This window comes from Nuphar pumila, chromosome 3, assembly GCF_984573655.1.
Source record: "Nuphar pumila chromosome 3, dmNupPumi1.hap1.1, whole genome shotgun sequence".
In the NCBI taxonomy this organism is placed as follows: domain Eukaryota; kingdom Viridiplantae; phylum Streptophyta; class Magnoliopsida; order Nymphaeales; family Nymphaeaceae; genus Nuphar; species Nuphar pumila.
Genome location: NC_143251.1, coordinates 59278998 through 59306361, shown reverse-complemented (window position 1 = coordinate 59306361; position 27364 = coordinate 59278998). Strand labels below are relative to the sequence as shown.

The 27364-nt window shown below is 35.1% G+C and overlaps 1 protein-coding gene across 1 annotated transcript; it reads left to right on the top strand.

Moving 5' to 3' along the window:
- The first annotated feature begins 914 nt into the window (after positions 1–914).
- Positions 915–26622, top strand: LOC149842956 (subtilisin-like protease SBT4.14). Its single transcript, XM_090000781.1, has 11 exons — positions 915–1087; positions 10237–10334; positions 10431–10574; positions 10780–10885; positions 11010–11532; positions 11649–11749; positions 12067–12288; positions 24187–24238; positions 24900–25193; positions 25371–25442; positions 26551–26622. Exons 1-11 carry the CDS (start codon positions 915–917, stop codon positions 26620–26622), a joined length of 1857 nt encoding a protein of 618 aa, XP_089856907.1.
- The last annotated feature ends 742 nt before the right edge of the window (positions 26623–27364 follow it).

The following is a 27364-nucleotide window of genomic DNA, read 5'->3' as shown; positions in this document are numbered from 1 at the left end:
TACTTCAGTTTCCTAAATGCTTCATATTCAAATCTTAAAGCTTGCGCTTGGAAATGAAACGATGCATGGTTGAAGTGTTTAGCCTGCACGCAATAAGTTTAGAGTTCAAATCCTATTCGTTATAAGTTTGAAACAATAATTTATTTTGTAAATGAGCCGAGTTTGAGTTTGGCTTAGTAGGTTTATGTTGTAAATTCTATTATTTTCAACTATGAACAAGTATATATATATATATATATATATATATATATATATATATATATATTGTAAATGAACTAGCTTGTACTTTGCTTGTTTGGCTCAGGCTTTTCATGAACTCAACCATGGCTCAGTTCAATCAATAAATGAGCTGAACTTGAACACCCTCTACAATCATGGATTATCATATGGTGTTTATATATTCTCCAACAGTTGAGTTTTTCTTCAATCAGACAATACATATTGTTTTTATTTTTTTTTTTAATTAATATTCTTTTAAGGAAGTAAAAAGTATGTTTTAGATTCTGAATTTTCAAGATTTTGGTATGTCTTTAAATTAAGTGCTAAACATTAACGGATTATAATACTTTGTATTTTAAAGTTTTAAATGCATTGTGAGCCATCCCTTTCCACTTTTTGAAAAACATGTTGAGATGTAAAAACTTCACAACAGTTGGTCGGTTGAGGGACAATGGCAAGTTAATGTAGCTAGACAACATAGTTTAGCCAACAGCTTCAGGATTTGCTGTGATCATTGGCTGGAATGAGGATTAGGAACAATAATGACAAAATAAGGTGAAAATACGAGAAAGATGGAGAGTAAAATATGACCTCTTGTTACTAGATACCGGCCACCCTTTTTGCGACCTGGCTGCCAGATCGCTATCACGGGGGAGGGGGGGACCTTCCTCTAAGGGTGACTCGTTCTCCACAGCATGGCAAAAGCTGATGACAATCTCCAATTGATGGGGTTTCAACTGGTTAGTCCGTGCTATTTTTGTGAGTGTGTTGTGGAATCTAATGAGCACCTCTTCGCTGGGTGCATATGGTTTAGAAAGCTGCAGGAGTTCTTCTGGAACGAGGTTACGGCTGATAGTTTTTGCAGTCTGTGAGATGTGTTCCTCGCTCTCCCAAAAGGATCGGGCAAAAGGGACTACGAGTGGAGTAGCTGGGTTTTGATTTCAATGGCAGCTGATTTGGTTACACAAGAATGAGATTGTTTTTTAGAGGGCAACCCCAAGCATAAAGTTATTACAGGTTAGAACCACCAACGAGTGTAGAGAATGGATGATGTTGAAGAAAGCAAAAAACAGGAGCAACGTCTTGCTTCCGGACATGTTGGTTCAACATGCTCATGTTTAGCGGTTCTAGAATTGGGACCTCTTTTGATAGCTCATCTCGAATTCAGTTGTCTCAATCATCGTGTTTTTAATTATATTTGTATATGTCATGAATTAATTTCTACAAAATGAGAATATTTGCCTTTCTTTTCAAAAAATAAAATCTTCACAAAACATATATCTTGTTAAATAAATTATAAATAATAAATATATAAGATTCAGTTGATGAAACACTCAAATATTGGAGAAGGAGAGCTGCCTGAGAATCATTGGTTATAGATTTTGGACCTTCTTTTGGTTGGATTATATCTTTGCTTTACTTATGCACACACAAGTGCTTGTGTGGATGGTTCATGGGATTAAAGCTCCCTCAAATAGTGATTTTCTTCCAAATGATTAATGAATATGATGCAAGGGTCCAGAGTGGGATAGTAAAAACTACACCATGATCTATGCTATTGCATACTAAACTATCAAAACACTAAAAATCGACTGAAGATAAAACAAAAATTTTGGAAGCTTAAAAGAATAAAAAATAAATCTCTAATTGTCCCAAATTTGTTTGAACAATGATTGTTTATAGAAAAATCAAAAAGTTTATGAATCCAAAATCAAACTAAAGCCTAATAAAAAAACTGAAATCCAATTTAAAATTCAAATAACAAAAATATATGCAAAAGGATCCAATCGATGCAAGGATTCTTAGGCAGTACAAGCAATTTTGAATTTAATTAACTATGACAAATCTTGAGAGTAGCCGAAACCCAATGCAGGCCGCCACGAGGGACAAGCTTCATTTGAGACAGTGAATGGGCTACATCACTGTGCTGGTGTGGGCATTTCGGTGTGTGCGTGAGTTTTGCTGTGCCACTCTCCTTTCACTTTGCATTATCATGGAGATCCTAATCTGAACCTGATATGCTAATAACAAATCCATATCTGGGTCAAAATCAGAATCATATCTGAATCCAGATCTAAAATATATATTTCATAAAAGTTAAAATTTTAACTTGATATTTTAAAGAATTGCTATTATAAAAACCTGATATTAATATAATAATTTTTTAAAAATTTATGACTTATTAGTATATATCAATAATTTTCCAAGATTTTTCAATAAAAACTAAATTCTTCAAAGTATTGCAAGATTACTCTTAAAAGTTCTTGGGTTTCGTCCCTACCAAAACAAGCACTACACAAGATTAATCCGACAGCTCCAATTAATCTGCCACTTCTTTCCTTTTGGCACTAATATTTAAGTCGATATGAGATCTCTAATTGAGTACATAGAGCTTCAAATTAGACTAAAAACCCCACCATGGCAATCCAAATATTTTTTGAAACCAAGGACGGGACAAGAAAATATGTGGTGCATCATCTTATAATTCTAAGATTTTAATCATAACGCATACATGACAAGGTCAATATCGGATAAAAGCATGCAGTTTTAAAGGTACTACAATGGCCTTTCTCACTCTCTGAAATTAAACAAGTGATCTGGCACTTAGATCATTTGAAAGCCCTAGGGGTCGATGGCTTTCCCATCGGCTTTTTCAAATATTTATGGGATTCCATCGGGTTATCTAGATCCTTATTTTTGGAAAGATTTTGAAAATGAGTTTTGAATAAATATTTAAAAATATAGATTTGGGATTAGATTCTTGAAAGTTATGGGTTTCGTTCTTCAAGAATTTGAGCGTTTCTTCCTTCTGTGAGCATGGATCAGATGATTCAAGGGTGCAACTTTTCATCTTTCGATTCCTCTGTCATACGATCCAACATACCTCGATTTGCTTTTCTAAAAATAAAAATGTGGTTGATGGTATATGTCAACACCAACACTAGAAAATATAGAAAACAAACAAAAATATAGAAATTAGAGATTAAACACACCCCAATAAATAAAATATAAATAAACAAAAGTAAACTTACTATGGACTTTGGTAGCCCTCCTAATGACTTTGATGAGCACAACAAATCTGTCAAAGTTGTCACAAGATTAAGACTCTATTCAGGTCTGATATAGTGAACCCAACGGAGCAATTGTAACACACCAAAATTTTAACCAAAAAATTTTTGAGAATTTTTTTTCTTCTAAAACTAGTAAAAACAACCTTTTTATTTGTGTTAAATATTTTGGGTGGGTTACTGTATGAACAATCATCACAACTGAACTAAAATACGAATAGCATTCACTATTAAAATTTAATTCAGTCTCAATAATTAAAAAATCATATTAGAGTATTTTCAATCTAAAATAACAATAAATATTTTTGAAAAACTATCCTCAAAAAAGAAAAAGATTGGCTCTCAACAATGTTGGAGCTTTCCACATTCGCTCTGCAGCTATACATCATACCTCACTTGAAAATCCATAAAATGGGTCAGACTCGTGAAAGCCTGTTTGGAAATAACGACACAGGTAAACCAAAACTAGTATACATGATCATATTTCAACAAACTCACATAATGATGCAGTCAATTATTCATTCAAATATACATATCGTCACAACGCATCACAAGAATATCATTTATAAATAGTTATAATCTTATGCATGATTAGATAAACGTAAATGCACTGACCATTCAAGGACATAAGATCTTTCATGCATGAGTGACTTTAATTGTTTTTATTTAGGTTATTGTTTTACGTGATGCATGCCATGCTTAACTAAATGCACAAACAATTAAGGTTATCATTTCTTAACCCTGTGGGTATTACGCAAACAGTACCTAGATCAAGATCATGACCATGACTTAGGAGGTACATTCAAACAATTTATGGTTATGCTCTAGACGGACATCTTTCACTTGTCCTGGGTGAGAGCTCCCAACACCTCTTTCCTGATGCATCAAACTTCTACTCATGTGTTTCGCGACCTACCACCCCACGACTAATGTGGAGGCATTTTCCTATTTTCGTGGCAGAGAAGGAGCAACCTTCCATGCTCAAAACAAGTTTCATGAAGTCGAAAGTACTACTTACCCTCTCATTATAAGCTCAATAGAATCAATGTTTACATGATTATGTCTATTATTTATCCATGCATATACAGAATGAATACAATTTTAGACCTTTAATTTGGGTTCATGAATGCAAAATTCAATGCCAAAGATACTATCATGCAACACATGCAATTATAACATATCAAACTCATTTATGCATTCACTTATAGGCATTGATCATGATTAACTATATGCATTTTTACAATATCAAATAAACACGTGATGCATAACACATGCACTTCAAAAGCAGTGTGCATTCAATCATGCACATGCAAAAATTTCTCTTTTCATGTCATGTTCCTTTAGGCACTTAGTACCTGCATAAACACAACATTATAGGTTGCATCTGCATGCTTATTTAGCATTTAAAAACATAGGCTCAAATCATATATTCACTGCATGTATTGCTTAACCAATTCATACATGGTTCGAGATTCGCTTAGGCCCATATCTGCTTTGTTGTTTCGACTGTGACAACTCTATTCACAGTCTAAGAAGTAAGTTTAAATTTTTACAAAATGTAACAAAAAACCTGACTTTTTCAACTTTGAACTCTCTTTTTGTTATTTTTTAGAGAGAGGGGTTGGGTAGGTTGGGAGTTAGAAGACGGGTTTAGTTGGAGAGAGACGACGGCAGAGGGAAAGAAGAAACTAAATGGGCTGCATCGAATGAAGGAAAACCTTGCAACTTTTTTAAAAAAATATTTTTTTCTTTTTCTTTTCTTAATGTTGGGGGCTTTATCTTTTGTAAAAGTATATATATATATATATATACAGTCTGGTAAAGACTATGCTCAGCACAGTTAAAAAAAATATATCTACACAGTCTGGTAAAGATTGTGCTCTACACAGTTTGGGTAAAGACTGTGCTCTACACAGTCTTTCTCTCTAAAGACAGAAGTATATAAAAAATATATAAAAGATATATTTTTTTAGTTTTTATAAATTTTTGTCCTAAAAAATGGACAAAAAAATACTCGATCAATGTTGACCGAGTCCAAAACAAGGACAAACTCGGCCTTTACTCGTTGACCGAGTTCAAATTGGCATTGACCAAGTCCGGACCGTGTCCGAAGCTACACCCGTGTTGGGGCGTGTCGCCTCGGGTGCGGTGCCTCCTTAGCCGAGTCCGTGTGACATAGATATTGAAGTTTTATTTTGTTTTTCTTTTAATAGGATTGACGCATTTCTCTCATCCTTTTTGAGCTTCTTCAAAGATTTAGAACAATGTGATTTAGAAAATGAACTTTTATTTTATATAATTCTACTTTCATTTGGCATCAGATAACTTGTTTGATGTTGTTTTGTATAAATTTCACGTATAACAGTCAGAGTCGTCTCAATTACATTATTATTCTCTGTTGCATAATCTACATTCTTACTTGTGTAGCTTTTTTTTCAGCTTTATGGTCTTCATGATGGTGGCAGTTCTTTTAATCCTCACTGGTCATCTGATTTAAGCATGTGCTCAACAAGGTTATTGCTGAAAATGGAATTGCTCTTCGTATATATTTAAATTACAAAAAATGAAGGTGCTGATGCAGTTTGTCATTGCTCTGGGATCTTCATTATCGGTTCTCAGCATGCACTAATGCAACTTCTATCTTGCTTTATGATTCATATTATTTTGATCAATCCTGTTACTATTGTAGCTTGTTTGTAAGGGAGTTTCTATACAAATTTTCAATCTCTATAGTGATTGGTTTTACTACTCCAAGGTTATACATGCAGTTTGATAAGTTTCATGACAACATTTCATGTTAAAAAGATGGGCTTTTAATGAGTCTTTCAGCCAGCTAGATGTGTGTGAACCTTATTCCTCTTTATGTTTGGTGAGTTTCAAACAAAAAGCAATCAATTGTTACATGGTTGCTGTTAGCTTACAGCATATTTACTCAGAACAACTTTTCTATAGGTTGCATTTTAAAGGCCTTGGAAACGGTAGGGCACAGCCTCTCTCTCTTATGATGTAATGAAAGAAGTGGAAGACGAAAAGACAAGAGCCACTAAAGCAGATTCACTATGTGCTCAACCACGAGTCCTTTAAGGACAATACAAGAAGCCTACAAGGGCTAATACACGAGAACAAAATATAAAAAATAAAGCTTTTATTGATGAAATGCTTAGTAAAAGCAATGGGAACAAAAGGGTGCAAACAACTCCTATATATACAAGTGATTGGCTGAGTGGGATGTAACTGTGTTTTTTCAATCAGCTGGATGATCTGCAGTCAAATGGAAGTTGTATGGACTCATAGTTTGACATTAGTGTAGTCTAATGTGGTTGCTTATCTATGTTTTCTGCATCTGCTAATGTTTTTTGTAGCAGGTGTATTGGGATCAGTGGACTGTAACTGTGTTTTTTCTATTCTCTATCCTCTGTTGCAGCAAGTGATATCTCATCACCTGCTATAGTACTATTATGCTAAAATTCACATGATTCACAAGATAAACAACAATGTCGCTAGCAAAAGTTAATTTGGATAGATAAGCCTATGAGAAGGTCTTAGAAACTATGACAAATCTGTCCATTAAGTTTTTTCTTAATATTTTTGCCTTTTTGTTGCCTGAAAAATTTAGGTGCCTTGGTTAAACTACTTGTGTAAGTTATCACTTGAAAAAATCATGTGCCATGTAAGTTGTTACCTCAAAAAATTCAATTGTTCGCTATGATTTTGACCAAACAAAAGAGTAAAACTGTCAAGAATAAAGTGAATTAGTCTCGCATCATTCAAATTTTTGGTACATAAACAGGTTTTTTATTAGGGTTTGAAAAATCAATATCCCATAATTATTGTTATCTTTCTATACCCAAAAAAGCATGTTTTTATCAGAAAGTTAACATAATTTTGTCAAAAAAGCATAATTCAACTGTAGATTCTTAGCAAATTGACCATATCAAAACACATCTATAGCGCCGGATTGCAGGACACTAGTTACACTGTACAAGTTAACACTCCCAACGCGAAGAATATGTGGATCGAATAATGGAAAGAGAGGTGCACCAAATTAAACACTTATGATGGTCTTTGTTACTGGTTTTTTGTTTTTTAATATTTTTGGCGAAGCCAAATGAACTTACTCGGTAGGTTGTGAGCCAAGTAGCAGGTCCAGTACATGGCTGGGAATGGAACCATTGACCCACATTTAGGGACAACATTGCAAGGTTCAAAGCAAACGTTTGGCTCCATGGAATCCCTGAATGTCCACAAGAGCATGGAAGACTGACTACTTTCCAGGCACACAATTTATGGTCCGTCAAGGTCTATGTTTCACTTACACTAACAGAATCATTGACTGGGTTTTACCTTGGGATCGAAACAGGTCCGGATATGGATCCGGTCTTGATTGAATCGACACTGGATCTGATCATTGAAAAGTGGCATAGCGTAGGGGTGAAAAATGGGTATGAAGCTTCAATCCTATTCCAAAGTAGATCTGACCTATAAAATCTGATATTCAGATAATCCATATCTGAATATGACAGATTTGGAACAAATAATTTGGGGTTGGGGCGGATCATTTTACCCTAAAAATTCATACAATCAGTTCCTTGTTTATTGGAGAATTTTTTGTACAAAGCTGAGGATAAGCATGATCATCTTCACTTGCCATTAGCTTTTTTACGTTTGACACAGTTCAAGGTGGTTCAAGCCAAAAGCTTGGATACCCCTTGAAATTGAACCGAATCATAGGACCCGAAGCTCATGGTCTTCCAACCACTTGATGAGCCTTTTAGTTTTAAGACAACAATTGTAGGCTGTAAATATGTTCAATTTACTAATTGACAGCAAGTCCTTTGAAGATACCCTAATTCCCAATTAATAGGGCAATCAATCGGTTCAAAACGTATAAGATGGGTGGTTCTACATTTAGGGTTTACAAAAAAGAAATGACGAAAATTAGGAATTGAGTCAGATCTGGACCAACCTCACCTATGCCAGAATTGGGCCCTGCTCCATTGTCCAGGGCTTAAGCCTGCCTGTTTTAACAAATGGATCTCCAAGCACGGTTTGTCTAATTGATCAGAAATGGTCATCAATGGGACTGGATCCAGACGGACTTTTGATCCAAACTACAAATTAGACATGCTACCCATACATGAATTTTAAAATAAGATCTACTTATATATTTAGATTGACTTCATATTTATGTTATTTTGGACTCAATCTGAATCTATTTAGATCCATGCATGTGTGGGAATATATACAACAATACAAATCAACCTATTTATGCTTATTTCCATGAAAACTCTAGTTTACAAACATTGTCAGAATCAGTACTACCATATAAAACTTCATATACGAGTTCAACTCTACTGCAATTTCAGTTCGGATCCATATTTGCAGCATTAAATTCAAGTTCGGATCCAGGTTGCTGGGATCCAGCTCATATATTGATTTTCCATTCTTTGTAATGCCAAGGGTATCTTTATGATTGTCTAAATGCAGAAAGTTTTCTAACATCCAGAATTTAAGGGAAAAGGATCTCAACCACAGGCTAGCAACTGATCACCTTATTAATACTTACCACGTGAAAACAACTTACCGATCTTCTCCTTGCCCTCCATTGTGTCTAGCAAAAGTGAAGGTTCTGCTTGGGAAGTAGAGCGATTCTTGGGAATTAAGGATTCCAAAATGCATTTGTTTTTCCGTTTGGCATGCATGTAAAAGCCAGTCAAAGAAAAAGAATCCAAATTCCTTTCAAATAAATTCCCTTATTTTTCCTACCAAATCCATTTTACCAATTTCTTCCAAGTATCTTTTGCCAAACAGATAAAGAAAAATGGGTACTTCAAAAATGTCCTTCATAATTTGCTTCCTATTACTCACGGGGGTCCATTGCAGTAGCACCACGGAAAGGAAGGTAAGTAATTGATGAGACTAGCTCAAATTTATTTCTCACAAGTAGGTAGCTAGTGAGTCAATTGGATATCATTTTGCCAATTTGATTATTTGGAAGTCATAAATCTCAAGCAATTATTGGTGGTTCACATAACTTAAGATTTTCTGTTGATACTTGACATAGATTAATCATTTCATATATTAAACTGTCTAACATTGGCAGTCATACATCGTGTACATGGGAGACGTGCCATCCAATTTTCTCTCAGACACGCATCATCACATGCTTGCATCTGTAACCGGCAGGTCGCTCTCTCTCTCTCTCTCTCTCTCTCTCTCTCTCTCTCTCTCTCTCTCTCTCTCTCTCTCTCTCTCTCTCTCTCTCTCTTTTGTTTCTCTCTCATCCAATATTCTGTTGGATGTATTTTGGTAATATTGAATTGTGAATGTTCTCCTTTCTCTCTCTCCCTCTCTCTCCCTCTCTAAATCCATCGACAGGTGCAGTCTATCATGATATATATTTGGAGTCTTGAAGATTTATGATTTTTGGCCATCAATTTTTCAAACATTATAAAAACCAACCATGTCTTGAAACCAAACACTACATGCCTTGATCCGTATAATACCAGGCACACAGATCTCATCTGTATGATCAAACTTTTAAAATAAAACAAAAAAAATTCATACAACCCTTATAACATGCTTCATTTAGCACTCTCTCTCTCTGTATATATATATATATATATATATATATATATATATATATATATATATATATATATATATATATATATATATATATATATATAAACCTAGCTTTCCCAAACAATCATGGCTGGTGCCACATGATGTTTTCCAACCAATCCTACATCAAAATGGTAGCAGTAGTATCTCAAATGAATGAGTTTTCCTATCAAACTTAAGTTTCTAAATTTTTTTTTGTTATTGATACTAAATCATAAATGTGTATACTATGAAAAAAGTTTCCACTCGTTCACAATTAATTATTGGCATTCCTTGAGCATGTGATGAGCAATTTGCTTTAATTTCATGAAATTCATTTTGGCAGCCATGACATTGCAAGAGAGACAATGGTCTACAGTTACAAGCGAAGTTTCAATGCATTCGCTGCAAAACTCTCACCGGAGGAAGCAAAAAGTTTAGCTGGTTAGTATGAAACACAAGTACATTGACTATTGTATACACAATCAATTTTTCCAACAGTTTAGCTTGTTTAATATACTATTACTTAATAATGTGCAGAAACTGAAGGCGTGACATCAGTATTTCCTAATTCCTATCACAAGCTTCACACCACAAGATCGTGGGATTTCATCGGCTTCCCTTTGAATGTAAAAAGGCAGCTCAAGTTTGAAAGTGATGTCATCATTGGAGTTTTGGACACAGGTAAGCATTAAAGGGTATTATGAATGTAAGCAATGGTTTGATTAGATATGAATAAGTTGTTCCTTGGCTTTCTAGCCAACTTGACCCAGTCACATTTGTTGCTCTTTTTATTTTATTTTATTTTGAAGGAGCTCTTCTTCTTCTTCTTTTCATAAAATTGATTCTTTTCAAGAAAATGATGCCATCTTTCCTCATATAAACATAGGTATCACCCCCCATTCACAGAGCTTTGACGACAAGGATCTTGGACCTCCTCCTGCTAAATGGAAGGGCACATATGAAAGATCTGAGCATTTTAGTGGGTGTAACAAGTATGCTCTCTCTCTCTCTCTCTCTCTCTCTCTCTCTCTCTCTCTCTCTCTCTCTCTCTCTCTCTCTCTCTCTGATTCATTCAAAGATTTACACTCCCAACCTTCAATAATTAAATTGACACAGCAAACTCATCGGAGCCAACTATTATAGAATAGACGGACCCTTCACGCAACTTCAACCCTCTGATATACTATCTACAGTTGACACTAAGGGTCATGAAACCCACACAGCATCAACTGCAGCTGGTGTCCAAGTTCCAAACGCAAGCATGTATGGGCTTGCTAATGGCACTGCGCGGGGTGCAGTCCCTGCAGCTCGCCTTGCTGCATACAAGGTATGCTGGGAAGACACTGGCTGCTCCGACATCGACATTCTTGCTGCCTTCGACGATGCCATCGCCGATGGTGTTGATGTGATCTCAATCTCCATAGGCGGCATGAACAATGGATACCTCGAGGATGCAATATCGATCGGGTCGTTTCATGCCATGAGTAAGGGAATTATCACGGTGGCGTCGGCCGGGAACGATGGCCCTGACCCTGGCATGGTGGAGAATGTGTCACCATGGATCCTTACGGTGGCGGCGAGTTCCATTGATCGGCAGTTCAGAACCAAACTTGCACTGGGCAATGGCATGCAGATTACAGTATACCTTTGGCTCTTCACTAAAAATTTTCTTCACAATCTTGTTTTCTAGCTAGGTCGCTTGTTTTAGCTTATATATTAAGTTTGTTAATTTGGTTCTTCTTTTTAAAATGACAGGGCATATCATTAAATACTTATTCCCCGAATAAGAAATATTACCCACTCATCACTGGGGCCCAGGCAGGAAGCAGTTCAGGTGGCTACGGGCCATATCCAACGTAAGAACAACTGCATACTTGTATAGTCTTTGCATTCCTCGGGAAAGTTCAAGATAATTTTTAGAAATTCTTGGGGTTCGTTTGCGCGTGTAGTGTATATATATATATATATATATATATATATAAAATCTCACGTACTTCTTAAAAGAATTCGCTACAAGAGGCAATCCTTAGGTTTTTGACCATAGAGATCTGATCCGTACGGTTATATTTGTCAAAAAATATTTTTCAAAAGTGGGTTGAAGATTCGCACCCTATAAAATGTCTGCAATAGGATTATAGCTTGTACTCATGATTTCTTAACAATTTGTTTGCAGTTTTTGTGATCAGACTCTAGATCCCAACAAGGTGAAAGGGAAGATTGTTCTTTGTGATTTGGTAAAAGGAGACCTTGACTCTAGTGTTAGGGACATTGGAGGGGCTGGAATCATCTTTCAGAGTTACAAAAGCCAAGACGCAGCTTTCCCTTTTGCTCTACCAGCAGTTTTAGTGGATACCAACAAATCAATGACAATAAATGATTACATCAATTCCACTAGGTAAGTAAATTGAAACTCGATCTCCTCACTTAAATTCCTGACATGGGTAACGGTTACAATGAAACCTTGAAGTGAGAGGCTTCCATGCATTGACCACCACCACTATACAATCATCTTCACTCCCTTTTTGCGCAATTGCGTAGTTGTTGTTGTTGTTGCGCGGTGGCGTGTATCATAGGTGACGATCCTTCTCTGTCAGCCTACAGCTCCTTCCTTCTCGGTTGGGCCCCTAACCTTGTTCATCTTGCTAATTCCAGAGGAGGATAGGGTTATTTGTGACACAAACCTATCCTTGAATTGCATAGAATCCTGCTAACCTACTACTTTTCACAAGAACATTTTTGCTTGTCAAGATAAACACTATAACTATAAGATCGATCATAGGCTTCGTACCAACGTCGATGGTAATGTACTACTTGCATATGTACTTGTTATGCTTTTATCTTTAATTCTTCTGTCTTTTCTTTTACCGTGGGTACCATAATTCATGTCATTTGCTCACCAGTTTTCTTTCTTGTCACGTATGGAGAAAATCTAGGCATTGAAGCTCTCTTCTATATTAAACGTTAAACACCCATGTCTTCTTACTGGAAAGTGACTGTTAGTCTAATATTTTGGATCCACATCAGTAGCAATATAATTTTATGTGGCTTCATCTTGTTTCTAATTTTTTTGAAGAAAATAATTACATTGTTATCTTGTGACTGCTCGGGTTGAACTAGACTAAAGTACACTTAGTAGTGAACCAAATTTTTTAGAAAAGTTTTTTGTCAAGTGCTTTATCTAATATGGCATGTAGGTCATGTCTAAGAGACAACATACTTTAGGCTTTCATGCTTATCTGAGATAACTGTAAACTCTAATATCTCTTTATAATTATCAAAGACAACAAACTCTTCCTTTACATGCTCCAAAAACTACGCCCATGAATCCTTTGACTCCTTATGCACAACTATAAATACTACAAAAAAATAACTTACTACAAGAATCAATACTATGAGCCGACAATAATATACCCATGTATTTCATTTAGGAATGTATCATCTACCATAAGAACTGAAGGGCATTCTTTTAAAAACCCATCGATGCATGGATGAAAGGATAATAATAGGTACTTAAATCAATTTTTTCGATTGATCTAAATATACCTTAGTAATAATTGGTTAGCTTTAATTAAATGATCCAAATAGGCAAAAAGCATCCTAAAGGACTCTTCGAATGAACCATATAGTGACTCCCTCATCTATTCCTATCCACGTCATGCTTGTTTGTAAGTAATCTCAACACCTTCCTTGTGATTGATGTCATTCATGGTTTCTCTTGGAGTTATCTTTGGGTTATCGTACATGCGTTTGTGAATAACACTTAAAATATATTTGAAAGATAATTTTTCTACTATAAGGTTGCCCAATGATTCACCACATGTATGCTCACTTTCAAACTTCTTCACTTGAAAGAATGTTACTTTGCATCTTTGTGCAATGAATCTTTTAGTGGCAATCAATCATATTTTGTAGGTTCTTTCTCGTGCATGCAATAGTAACTGTTATTGTAACTCTTTATAAATTTTATTTTATAGTTATTCCCCATCACATGATCCTTTAAACACTTGTAACAATGCTGAAGATCATTAAATCTTTTGCCAAAAGCAATTTCTTGATCGTTTGATCTAGTTGTTAGCCATTGAAAATGTTTGCAATCATTAAGTTTTTCGTTATGCAACTCATCATACAACTAAAATGCCTCTGCTTCAATGATTTTCTATTCTTCTTTATTATATGAAAATTCTTTAAACAAGAACATGTTCAACCATGTCTCATTAGTGTAAAAATATAAAACAATTCTACTGTCTAACAAATGCTCATATAACTTAACAATCATTGCAAGAGTTTGACTTTTCAATTGTCATTTATGCAACATTTTCACCCACCATTATTTGTCCAATGTCATCAGTGTCTTGGTCATTTCATATCGTTTCATCATCAATAACATCTGATTCTCCATTGTCTATGTCATCGCTACTGCCACTAATTGACTACTTCATTGCATAAACTAAATCAAAATTCATCGTATCTATCATTTTCTTTACTTTTATGCATGCAATATTCCTATATTTTTAACTTTCAAGATTAATCATAAAAAAATAACATTTATCATCACACCTACATCTTAAGCAAAAATTATAAAGTCCAACAACTTGTACCTAGTTTTGTCATCTATCATGATAGGTTGGATGTCATCTACATTACTGCGCCGAATATCATTGGCATCCTGTGTGGTTCAACATCAATTGTTCGTGAAAGTTATTCATTGTCTTTACATCAAAAATCTATATCCCTAATCGATTCAACCAACTGCATGCCCTCTGGAGCTCAATGTTTGGGACATCAATATCATTCACTGTTTGAGACAGTTGGATGTTCGCCAAAGGACTAAGCTCTATCGATGGTGCTTGAGATAGCTAAACATTCTCTAGACGATTCTAATCATTTCATTCACAAGTGGCATATTCTTCTTTAGGTGTAAGAGCAACTAAGTAAACAACACCACTAAAGAACATCGATTGTATATCATCATCATCCAACATATCCATCAATATATATTGGCTATTTAGGTTCAGAGAAAAACTATATTGAAGGATCATTGACTCTTTCACATATCTAGATTTATGAGACATCAAAGCCACAATTTCCTTATAGCTACTATTTTTGGAGACCACTATAGATCTCCAAGTAGGGTGATCAGTGCTATGATAGTGTACTCTAACCCTTTCAAAGACCATCATTAATTGCCTACAACAACCACACAACATATAATGCATCTAATGAAAATAACATATGAGAAAAAATCATCCATATATATTTATATACATTCAATTAACATAATTACCTACAATAACCGCTTTGAAACCCCTATTCAATGTTGTACACACTAAACCCTAGCCCCATTACACTAACAAAAAAACACTAAATCTTAACTAAAGTAAAAACAAACATAAATACACATGGGGCTATTAAATGCTCACATTTTGATCTAACCTGAGAAGTTGATGAGAAGGATATCAAAACCTCATCAGAATGCAATAATTTTTTTTATAAGAATCACCACAATTTTACAAGAATCACCGCAAGAGAAGATGAAAATGCTGAGGGTTCTAGAGAAAAAAGGTTAGGATTCTTCTAAAAACAAACAAGAAAAATAAACAAAATGAATACAAATGATTTTATATATAATTCAGCAAACATACAAATGTAAGAAAATTCACATACCAAAAATTTGCGCAGTTCTCTCTTATTTATCGATCTACTTGAGTTGCTTAATTGAAATCCGCACATTTCTATGTGAACTTCCTACTATATATGCAAAGTTAATTTGTGATGTTTTGACCAGAAAGAACTTTACTATACATGCAAATTTAGTTAAATATTTGCAAAGTTACGATATATTAACATGGGGTTCACACTATATCTCGAGAATTTCATGTTATATATTCGAATTTAGTATGATATTTACAATGTTTCAAGGTTTCAATTTAACAGGAGGTTCACAAATTTGGTTATGCAAACTTCGTGAGGTCCACAAAAAAATCGTGTGAAACTATCTTTAAGTGAGAGGGTGCGATATCTTGAGAGCATATCGATATATCATGGGAACCTCAGGAGATCTACTATGCAAAGGTTAAAATGATCATTTTAAAGCCAAATGTTTGTAATTTTAGACATCAGGTGAATTTTTTAAAATTATAGGATTTTTTGGAAAACACATAATTTTTGTCATACAATATGGTCATTATACAAAAAATATTTAGATAACTATATTCGACCTCTACAAGTTTGAGTTTGGTCATACATCATTCTTGCACTTCACCAACCATGCAAAGAAAAAACTAGATCAATAAAAAGGGGTAATGCTAGACCTCTGCCCCATGCATCTACCAGTTTGTGTGGTTCACCGGTTCCAATATCTTGCTTGCTATTTGCCTGGTGTTGTGGATTAGATCAAATAGCCCTTTGGGCAATCTGGCACATCCCATTCCAATCCACTTGGTTTTCGGTATGACCAAGTGGCTAAAGGAATTGGTACACACACACACACATATATATATATATATATATATAATATTTGGTGCCTTTGAAGGCACCAAATTATATAGAACTATAAAGCTGAAAATAATAGGTTCAAACTTTATCAACTCAATTTGTCCACATAGATATGTTAAAAAAGGTTTGTTTGCTAAGGGTCAATATATATATCTATCTATATATATATATATATATATATATATATATATATATATATATATATATATAGAGAGAGAGAGAGAGAGAGAGAGAGAGACTACCTCTAATAAGGCAAATAGCAGCAGGGATGTAAACGGTTCGGATTCGGGGGTTGGATCTAAGCATTACCAAGTTCGAGTTAATTGGTTTTGGCATAATCGTGGGGCCCCACCCAGGGTTTTCCTCACTTGGGCTAGGGTCCCTCATCATTAAAAAAAAGAAGAATTTTTGATGTATTATAGACTGTTAAAATTCTCCTTATATAACGTTATTGGACGATCCAAAACTTATGTTTAACTAAACAAACCATAACAGATCATATCCATAGGGATTGATCCACGAAATAATCATGAAAATATGAAAAAATGGTCTGTTTCTACAGAAGTACGGTACAATCAAGGGTAGCAATATTAATATTATTTCTCAAAGGCAAACTGGGGTTAAGCAGACCCTACCAGTTTATTAGAAAACAAGTCACTCTACAAGGATATACAACACAAACTATACATCATTGAGAATGGGGTGTCAGTCCAGGGGCAAGGTAGCATTTTTTTTACAAAATTTGAACGTTTAAGGTTCTGATTTAAAATACTGACAGGTTTAATTAGAAGCAATCTTATCTTCCTGCTTTTCTCTTTATTTATTCCGTGCAAATAAGAGAGAGAGAGATCTAGTGGGAATGTGGGATTCAATTCAAAGATGCAACTGTAACTAGGATCCATATGGTTGAGAGCCTTACATCAAAAATTATGAACCTTATATCATACAGTACAGCCAATTTTGCGCATTCAAAAGTGGATTGGGCATATGGATTTAAGAAAAAAAAAAGATAGTTTGACCCTAAAGATGAGGTTGAAAATAAGCCCTTACAGATCTGCCGCCACCTAGCATGTCACCAATCGTCCTCCAGTAATGTCCTTTGCCGCATCTACAAATTTCTCTTAGTTGTGAACAACTGGCAGCCTGCACAAGGAAAACTTGATTTTAGGGTTACATTATGGATCAAAGTAGTACGAAATTTCCATTTGCTTCACACTATAGTCTATGGCTGATAAAAAACATGCATTATGGTGAACTATGCTACGGAAAAGCAAATTACACCAATAAAATTTAATAATCATCATTTTACCAATTCAAATATTTAACATGTTAATATATGTCGGTGTCATCTAAACCACCAATTTCTGTAAATTTTTTTTTTTAGAATGTCATCTGATAATATGAATCACATGTTGGGTATAAATTATTCCATACCCATCACATCCGAGTTGCTGGCATTAGGATACTAAGTGGGTCCCTCACCAACTTGGCTCCAACACGTGTGCCAAATGTTAGGGTGTCTTAGCCCTCACTAGGGCATGTGTTAAACAAGTTGGTATATTTTGCCGTGGAGTGATGAAAGCATGTTAAATGAAATATACTAAATGAAACATGCTAAACGAGTTTTTTGGGTTTTTCAATCCTATTTTTAAGGATTCTGACACCATAGATGGGTTCGGCATGTTTATTCACAAGGAAAAGATACTTGAATCATATGTTCTTAATGGGAAAAAAAAAATTAGCATTTAAAAAATTTATGAAGATTTTGGACCATTGATTTTTTTTTCAAACCATATAAAAACCTATCAAAACATTGAAATTTAATGTTCCACGAGTCGTTCCCTATAAAATCAAGGGCGTATGTCTCATCTTTATTGAAAAAAAAAAAAAACCATGAGACGGGACAATGGGGAGGAAGGGGCCTAGTCAGAAATCTAAACTAGCGTGGGCACATATCGGGTGTCAACTGATCAGACCTCCGTCAAAATGGGTGAGTCCAAAACCGGCGATCCGACTATGAAGTGTCAGTGTCAAGTCTGTATTGGGATTTGATCGAATCTTTTTATAAAAAAATCATACTTACACAATGAAACCCAATCCATACCTGGTAAAGTTTTTTTAAGTTTTTACATTGAAAATTTGTGAATCTTAATAGGAACTCGAGTTAGATCCAGGTGTGGTATAAAATTTCATAAATCATATCCAACCCATTTAATTATGCCTTATGGGGCTGACCGGAATTGTTAATTGAACCCCTTCCTTTGTTACCAAACCGTGATCCTACTAGATCCATACGGGGCAGGATCGGGTCATACCCGATCTGTAGACACACCTAGGCACAGGCACTATGAATGTATACGGTGCAGGTGCAGGTTCAGGTTGGATATGAACTGACCAAACCCATCTAGTCGGGTTTGGTGAAATAAATTAAATCTGATTGAAAACTCATGGTTGCGGATTCAAATTCAGTTTTTATAGATGATCTAATTGAATCCTTGACATATTTCAAAAAGTTAACACTAAAGGGATTTGAACTTGAGACTTAAGGTAAAAAAATATCTTTTAATTAATTTATATAACCACATACTCATTCGTAGACTTGTAATAAATAAATATATATAATTTTCTAATATCCAATAAAAATATCTAAGGTGAGCACTGTCAACACTGACCCGAAACCCTGGATATTTTTAGGTCAGGCCTAGCTTTGCACCTGTGAGGAGGTATTTGGTATCCTTGTTGGGAAAGAAATCCTTAGATGGTGATAAAAGACAGCATTAAGAGAACACACTCATTCAACGTAGTTGGGAGAAAGAGACCCCCTACATCCACGATTCCCTCACCCACTCAACTGTGAATCATGTGGGGGGAGGTTCCCTTATATTTATATTTTGATTACACATGACAGTTGGAGAGGATATTCTTCCCTCCTACAATTAAGGGATTTACATAACCACCTTTGCTAACCATTCTATATTTGTCATTCAAATCTTCAACCGACTCCTTGAATCTAGTTTTCTTTTGCATTCTTGCCTTTGCTGTTTGGATAGTGGGTCCACTCCTAGATGCACGTTGATCATCAACATGGCTAACATCCCTCCTCAAACTCAAGAGACTAGGGAGGGCATTGAGTTTGGTCCGGAGAGGAAGAAAACATTGAGCTGGAAGGGCCTTTGTAAAAGGATCTGCAAGCTGATAAGAACTGAAAATATGTTTGACAAGAAGTTGTCATGACACAACTCTATCTTTGACAAAATGCATATCTATTTCAACATGTTTACTCTTTTGATGAAACACAGGATGTGCCGACATATATGTGGCACTGACATTGTCACACCAAAGCACTGGAGTAGCACCAAGAGTAACTCCCAAATCTATTAGAAGATATTGTATCCAAGATAGCTCAACAGCAGTATTAGCGACAGATCTGTACTCAGCTTTTGTGGAGGACCGAGTGACAGTACGTTGTTTCTTCGAGCTCTATGACACAAAATTTGGACCAAGATAGATGACATACCCTTTAGTGGATTTCTGATCATCTGTGCAACCAACCCAATCAACATCTGAATATACATTAAGTTGAAGATTGTTAGACAGTCAAAAAAGAAGACCATAGTGAACAGTGTTCTTAATGTATCAGAAAACCCATTTGACAGTACTCCCATGGGCAACAATGGGAGTGTGCATGAATTGACAGACTTTGTTAACAACAAATGACAAGTCTGGGCGGGTGACGGTTAAGTAATGCAAGGCACCAACAACTTGTCGGTACAAGGTGGTGTCATGGAATGATGCTCTTTTATTAAGCACTATGGAAGTAGAAAGAGGAGTCGACATGAGTTTCACTCCAAGCATTCCAATTCTCTGTAGAATTGGTGTGAGTTTTATGAAAGTGTTTTTAAAACAAATTTTTTAATGAAAATCAAGTGAAAGCCATACTCCAAAAATCTAAAAACCGGCTCGCATAAGTGGTGGAGTCCGGGTCGAACTCAGAGAACGGAAAATACTTTATATTCAACACACAATCTATACTATGCTTTATTGCCAAAAATAAAAAAAAATAATTAAATAAATAACTAAGAGAGTACTGCCCTATGCAGAGGGCTTAAACAAAGGAATAAATGGTTTTATTACAACCCAATTAATAAAGAAATAAAATCCTAATCTAAAAGAAAGAGAAAAGTCTTCAGTGCTCTGAGGCTTTTCTAGTCTTGAATTGCTTTGCTTCACTTTATGCTTCTCTATATCTATGTGTAGGTCATGTTTTTTTTTGTTGTCTGAGGGCTTGAGGAGACCCCATAGGATACTTTTAGAGCACAAAAAGAGCTCTCTCGCACGTCCAACGCTTCTCTGCAAGAAACAAAAATACACAACGCAACAGAAACAAGAGCTCTAAACTAAATCTAAACAAAAAAATCAACAAAAAGAATCAAACTACACTCCATGACAAAATAGCATAACAAACTATGAAAAACAGTACTTTACGTTAACTAAATCACAACTAACAATGTAAATTAATCTATGGAATAAGCGATCAACTGAATTAATTAACTAACACAATACCTAGAGCAACTATGTAACTATGCAAATAATAAAAATTAAACTACATATGTAGAACAACCTAAGAAGTAAAATAATAAATTAGAACATCTATTGCAATAAACAACCTACTCTGAAACATGATGCGTAATCTAATATGCAGCAAAACGTTAAGTGATACTAACAGAAACCTAAACAACATGAACTAAAAAATTGGCATGTATACTGACTCAACCTAATATAATTACTTTATACTATCTTGCAAGCTTAATTTTTAAAGCAAAGACTAACTTTATTAAAATATTAACCCTATGAAATACCTACAGCTATGGGAAAAACTAATTAACTACCAACATAATAGAATAAATAAATACAAATCTATGCTACGTTATATGTTGGAAACATCTAATAAAAAAAAACTAAAAAAACTAAAGGACATCTAATAAAAATGTAAAAACTGAGATTCGATATGTTGATGACGACCGACTGATAACTAAGAAACACTGTCACAATGCTAAAACGTTAGTGAAGAGCAGCTGAACAAAACAAAGAAAAACATTAATATTCTAATGGAGAACAACTGAGTCTAATGATGAAAACAAATACCGACTGAATACACAAACTAACATGCAATTTATGAACTAAACAAATCACACGCTCATGCCATATATATATATATATATATATATATTTAAATACACAGACAAATAAAGCGCGCATATTATGAACTAACATATATTTTTGTTCTTTTCTTTTAGCAATAGTTGAAGACAGTTACGTTGGACTAAATGCAAATGCAATGAATAACAAAATGAAACAACTAAACTATGTTATATGAAGTTGATCCTAACCCTAAGCTGAATGCAAACATGATGCAAGATGAGAAACAAAACAAATCCAACGATATAAAAAACAATGATGCAGAAAAATGTAAAGAGAAGGGAAGAAGAAGCTCACCTCGCGGATCGCTTTCAATGGACGGGTTGAGAAGAGAAGGTGGTCAATCCAGCTGCATCCATGCTTCCCTGACGAAGAGGAAGAAGTTGTCGATGATGAAAGGGTTTGAAGCTTGAAGAAAAAGAAGAAGAAGAAGAAGAGAATAATAGAGAAAGAAATCAGCAAAAGAGAGAGGGAACAAGAGAGAGAGAGAGAAGAGAGGGGCAAGAAGGAGGGGGCATAAACTCTAAACCTAGAAAAATGTGTTTCAGCCCTTGAACATAACTATTTATATTAAAATATTAGGTTAAGCACATTTTTCAAAAAGAGTCTGATAGTTTTTCAATAATTTTCAAAAAAGGGTCTTTTGAAAAACGTGTTTCCTAAAACATACATTCCTAAACTAATTAAAACTTTTACTTAAACCTTTCTAAACTAATTCAAACATTCATTAAAAAATCTTAAACTAAATTAAACATTGAAAAATGCAAGGCCACTTTGAAAAAAAATACAATTTTTTGATAAATTCAATTTTAATGCAGATTCTCGAAACTAATGATAAAAATGGGTTTTTAAAGCAATTTTAACCTGGATCATGCATAAAATTCCAAATGTATGCATGATCAAATATCCCCATGCATATCATTTGCTAGTCCTTGAGCAAACTGAAGTAAAAAATAAAAATGTTAAACTAGTTAAAGCAAAAGCCTAACTCACTTTCGTAGGAATCATGACTGCATTTAGCATATGCAACAAGCTCTTTAAACCCCTGGGTTACTCCAGTGGACGAGTAAGGTCTCGTGAGGGTTTGCAGTGATGCTACCTACAAACATCTCTGTCATGCATGCTTAGAAATTCAACTTTAAACATCATTAGGCAGTTAAGGAGTTTATTTTTGCAAATATTTCATGTCATTGCATTATCAAAACATGATTAGAGTCTTTTATCTGCCACCATAAAATAAAACCTTTTCTTTTACTTTTCTAAATAGCATAATCATTTATGTTTCATTCTCAGAAAATCATATATATATATATATATATATATATATATATATATATATATATATATATATATCATTATTTACTAATCCTCACTCATATGTTTTTTGCATAGGTTTTCTCAATATTTGTTTTTAAGCAGTGAACTTTTTCCTTTTATGTTTTTTCTTTTTCTTGATTTTCAAATTTTTACACTTTTTTTTCTTTTTTTGTTGAGCACTATTTTAAATTTTCAATTTTTGTGACTCGTGTAACGAGCTTTGAGTTAGTGACTCCCAGGTCAGACGACCTTAGGGCACCAGATACTAAGTACCCCTCAGTCTTAATCGCTCAAGTAACTAGACCTTCAATTTTTATAGTTTTACGTATAACTTGCTTCTTTGTCATGTGCAATGTCAACATCTATTAGGCTCTGTATAAAGTTTATGTAATGAGATTTCGGGCCGGTGGCTCCCAAATCAGATGACTTTAGGGCACCGGGTGTAAACACCCCTTAGGCTCTACTTGCTCAAACAAAATAGGCCACAGATATCAACGTAGACAATGAAGTGATTTCCTTCATTATCCTTTTTGACATAAAACTCCAACACTTTAACTTGTATCTAAGCCCAGCTATTGAGAAATACAAAGAGATCAAACAACTAAACATGTACTCTTTTCACTATTTGAGCTCAAAACTGTAATGTTGTTCATTTGCTTAGTTTTTCAAAAATAAAATTGTGCATATTCATACTTGTGATTCAAAATAAACTTTAACATGCATCTATCGCCATTTCTTTGAAATTCACATAAATAATCATATTTTTCTATATCCATGTCAGAAAAAAAAATTATGGGCCTTAAAATTCCTCTAAAAATATTAGATTATGTAAAACATTTATATAAGTTCAAACTCATTCCTTAAAACCCCATTTTTTATGAGTTGTCATCAAAAGTGCAAGTACCAAGACAGAAAAAGTCTGGGTGTGCAAACTACACCCTCCCTTATGCTTGAATGACATTGTCCTCAGTGACACTTTCCCCATGCTTGTATGAAACTGAGTGAATGCATATGAAAACAAAAATAAATGAGAAAAAAGGAGTAGAAGTCACCTGATCCACACTGTGGAACCTTATCTGATATGACATATAGATGGTTTTGCAGAGGTTCCACCTGTCTACCTGTTATGCAACTCATAAAAATACAAAAATACAATGCATACATGCTCTATCATTCACACTCATGAAAAAAAATAGAAAAATAAAAGAAACTACTAAAACTACTAATAGTATAACATAAATATGGTTTGTCTCCCATAAAGTGCTAAGTTTTACGTCCTCAGCCAGATGGATCTCTGGAGACCCTTCATCGTTCATGAGATCAATGGATATGAGGTCATGCTCAATCAGGGACTCTAAGGAAAATGATGTCATCTGTGACATTGCACACTATGTTTCTTCCAACTCTACCCCTATGGACCCTACAATGACTATCTAGACTAGAAAGAAGAATGAGACCAGTCTTTGCATGAAGGCTATTTTCAAAAGATGGAGAGTCATAAACCAAACATCTATCACTATAAGCAGCGTCAAACAAGAGGGGGTTGATGTGAACCTGCTTGAACATGTCAAGCATTTCATGCATGTGCGCCCCCTGCTTGCCAAAGTTAGTTGGTTTGGCTAAGGCTTGAGGAAAAGGGGCACGGGGGATATACGAAGGAGGCACAGGCCGTGGGCCCTACTCATTCTTCTTGGGCCTGGTGGAGGAGATCGGTTGGTTAATAGGTATGGCAGTGGGCTCGCCAGTCGACTTCTGAGTAGGGTGGAATGCCTTTCCACTCTAAAGGGACATAACAGAGTTAACCTGCTCATGGTGGGACTCTGTGAGGTGCAGACCGTGAGACATGGGTTATTTGCCCTTCGGGTTGACAACAGACTGACTAGGGAGGCTTCCCACGCTTCACATGCTCAAGGCCTTAGCCAACTGTCCCATCTGAGTCTCTAGCTTCACTATCGATTGCGTGTGGGAACTGAGATTGGCTTTAATATCAAAAAGGGCCTCAAGCAGCTTCGCTTGAAAAGATGGGCTCGGTGTGGGCTCCTGAGGAGAAGGCAATCTAAGTTGGGGGTTGGGTTTGTGAAAATATGGGATGTGGGTAACCTTGTGGGAGGTTACCTTGTCTATGCTATGTCTGGGGAGGCATCTGGGGTGTCTCTTGTGAATTTATCCATGCAAAGTTGGGATGATTTCGCCATTCTGGGTTATAGGTGGGTCAATAAGGATCGTGCACTGGTCTGGCAAAACCTTAGGCAACATTCACTTGCTCCTAAACGAATTCAGGATAGAGTGGTACTGTCAGACACTTAGAAACAAAGTGTGTAGGGCTAACGCATAGCTTGCACACTTTTCCTATTGGATTTAACGAAGCTGGGTTGGCCAGTAATTAATCTACTTTCCTAGTCAACTGGTCTACTAATTTTTGAAGTAGATTAATTACTGCTAACCTTCAGGATAGAATTTTTGCAGTTGGGTACGTTCATCCCTAAAATTATTGATCTGCACCGTAGAGCAGATCTTGAGGAACTCATCAAGATGATGGTAGGGGTCTTCGTTGCTCAGACCATAAAAAGATGGCAACATTTGTATAATGCTAACCTTAATCTCAAACTGGGGTGCTCCTACAGCGAGCCTCGCGATGCAGGAGGTAGGAGTATATTCATTGAGAATGAAATACTCCCTCAGGGGATGGGTCAACTACTAATTTTGGGACATGGGGCCGGATTGACAAGCTCTCTTAAGGGACTCGGGGTTCTTAACAAACTCAACAAGCTCGGGGTCAAGCGAGCATCGCCCTTGCATGCACCTTAGAGTAGATCGGTGCAACAACTGTCCTAAGACACTGGTTTTCTACCTACCTAACATGCAAAGCTGCCAAACCATAGCAAACTATAAGGCAGGTAAAGAGAAAAGTAACTAGAAAGCAGGAAACAAAACACTGCACACTTGCACCTAACATATATTTTGTGAAAATTTAAACTATGAACATGATACCAATCATGCGCAGTCACCTCTAAGTGTATCCTAATTGGTGGGTCATGCAAGAAAGGTAAGCTGGTATCTACGGTATGCAAACGCATGGTTTTAAACCTAAATACTGAAAAGAAACTAAACAATCCTAAATATGAAGAAGGAAAAGTAAACTAAGCAGTCCTAGATAATAAACAAAAAGTAAACTAGTAACCTAAGTAAACGTGAACAAACAGTGGCAATAAAGTGAATACTCATATTAATCATCGTTTCTCAACAACGATGCCAAAATTTGGTGTGAGTTTTATGAAAATGCTTTTTAAAGTAATATTTTTAATGAAAATCAAGTGAAAGCCAAACACCAAAAATATAAAAACTAGCTCGCATGAGTGGTGGAGTCCAGGTCAAACTCAGGGAATGGGAAATACTTTGTATTCAACACACAATCTATACTACGCTTTATTGCCAAAAAGTAAAAGAACTAATTAAATAAATAAATAAGAAAGTACTGCCCTACGTAGAGGGCTTAAACAAAAGAATAAATGGTTTTATTATAACCCAATTAATAAAGAAATAAAATCTTAATCTAAAGAAAGAGAAAAGTCTTCGGTGCTCAAAGGCTTTTATAGTCTTGAATTGCTTTGCTTCTATTTATGCTTCCCTCTATGTCTATGTGTAGGCTATGTTTTCTTTTGAGGGCTCCCCGAGGGCACTTCTGAGGGCTTGGGGGGACCTAAGAGGGTACTTTTAGGGCACGAAAAGGGCTCTCTCGTACGTTCAACGCTTCCCTGTAAGAAACAAAAACACACAACATAGCAGAAACAAGAAATCTAAACTAAATCTAAACAGAAAAATCAACAAAAAGAATCAAACTACACTACAGGATGAAATAGCATAACAAACTATGGAAAACATTACTTTATGTTAACTAAATCACAACTAACAATATAAAATAATCTATGAAATAAGTGATCAACTGAATTAATTAACTAACACAATACCTAAAGCAACTATGTAACTATGCAAATAATAAAAATTAAACTACATATATATAGAACAACCTAAGAAGTAAAATAATAAATTAGAACATCTATTGCAATAAACAACCTACTCTAAAATATGATGTGTAATCTAATATGCAGCAAAACGTTAAGTGATACTAACAGAAACCCAAACAACGTGAACTAAAAATTTGGCATGTATACTGACTCAACCTAATATAATTACTTTATACTATCTTGCTAGCTTAATTTTTAAAGCAAAGACTAACTTCATTAAAATATTAACCCTATGGAATACCTACAGCTATGGGAAAAACTAATTAACTACCAACATAATAGAATAAATAAATACAAATCTATGCTACGTTATATGTTGAAAACATCTAATAAAAAAACTAAAAAAACTAAAGATGCTATCTGTTGTAGGATGTCTAATAAAAACGTAAAAACTGAGATGCTATATGTTGATGAAGACCGACTGATAACCAAAAA

Coding starts and splice junctions, on each gene's coding strand:
- LOC149842956 (XM_090000781.1), top strand. CDS start 915: ATGGCAAAAGCTGATGACAATCTCCAATTGATGGGGTTTCAACTGGTT. Junction 24,239..24,899: donor ATGAGATCAATGGATATGAG/GTCATGCTCAAT, acceptor AATATCAAAAAG/GGCCTCAAGCAGCTTCGCTT. Junction 25,443..26,550: donor AGGAACTCATCAAGATGATG/GTAGGGGTCTTC, acceptor GTCTATGTGTAG/GCTATGTTTTCTTTTGAGGG.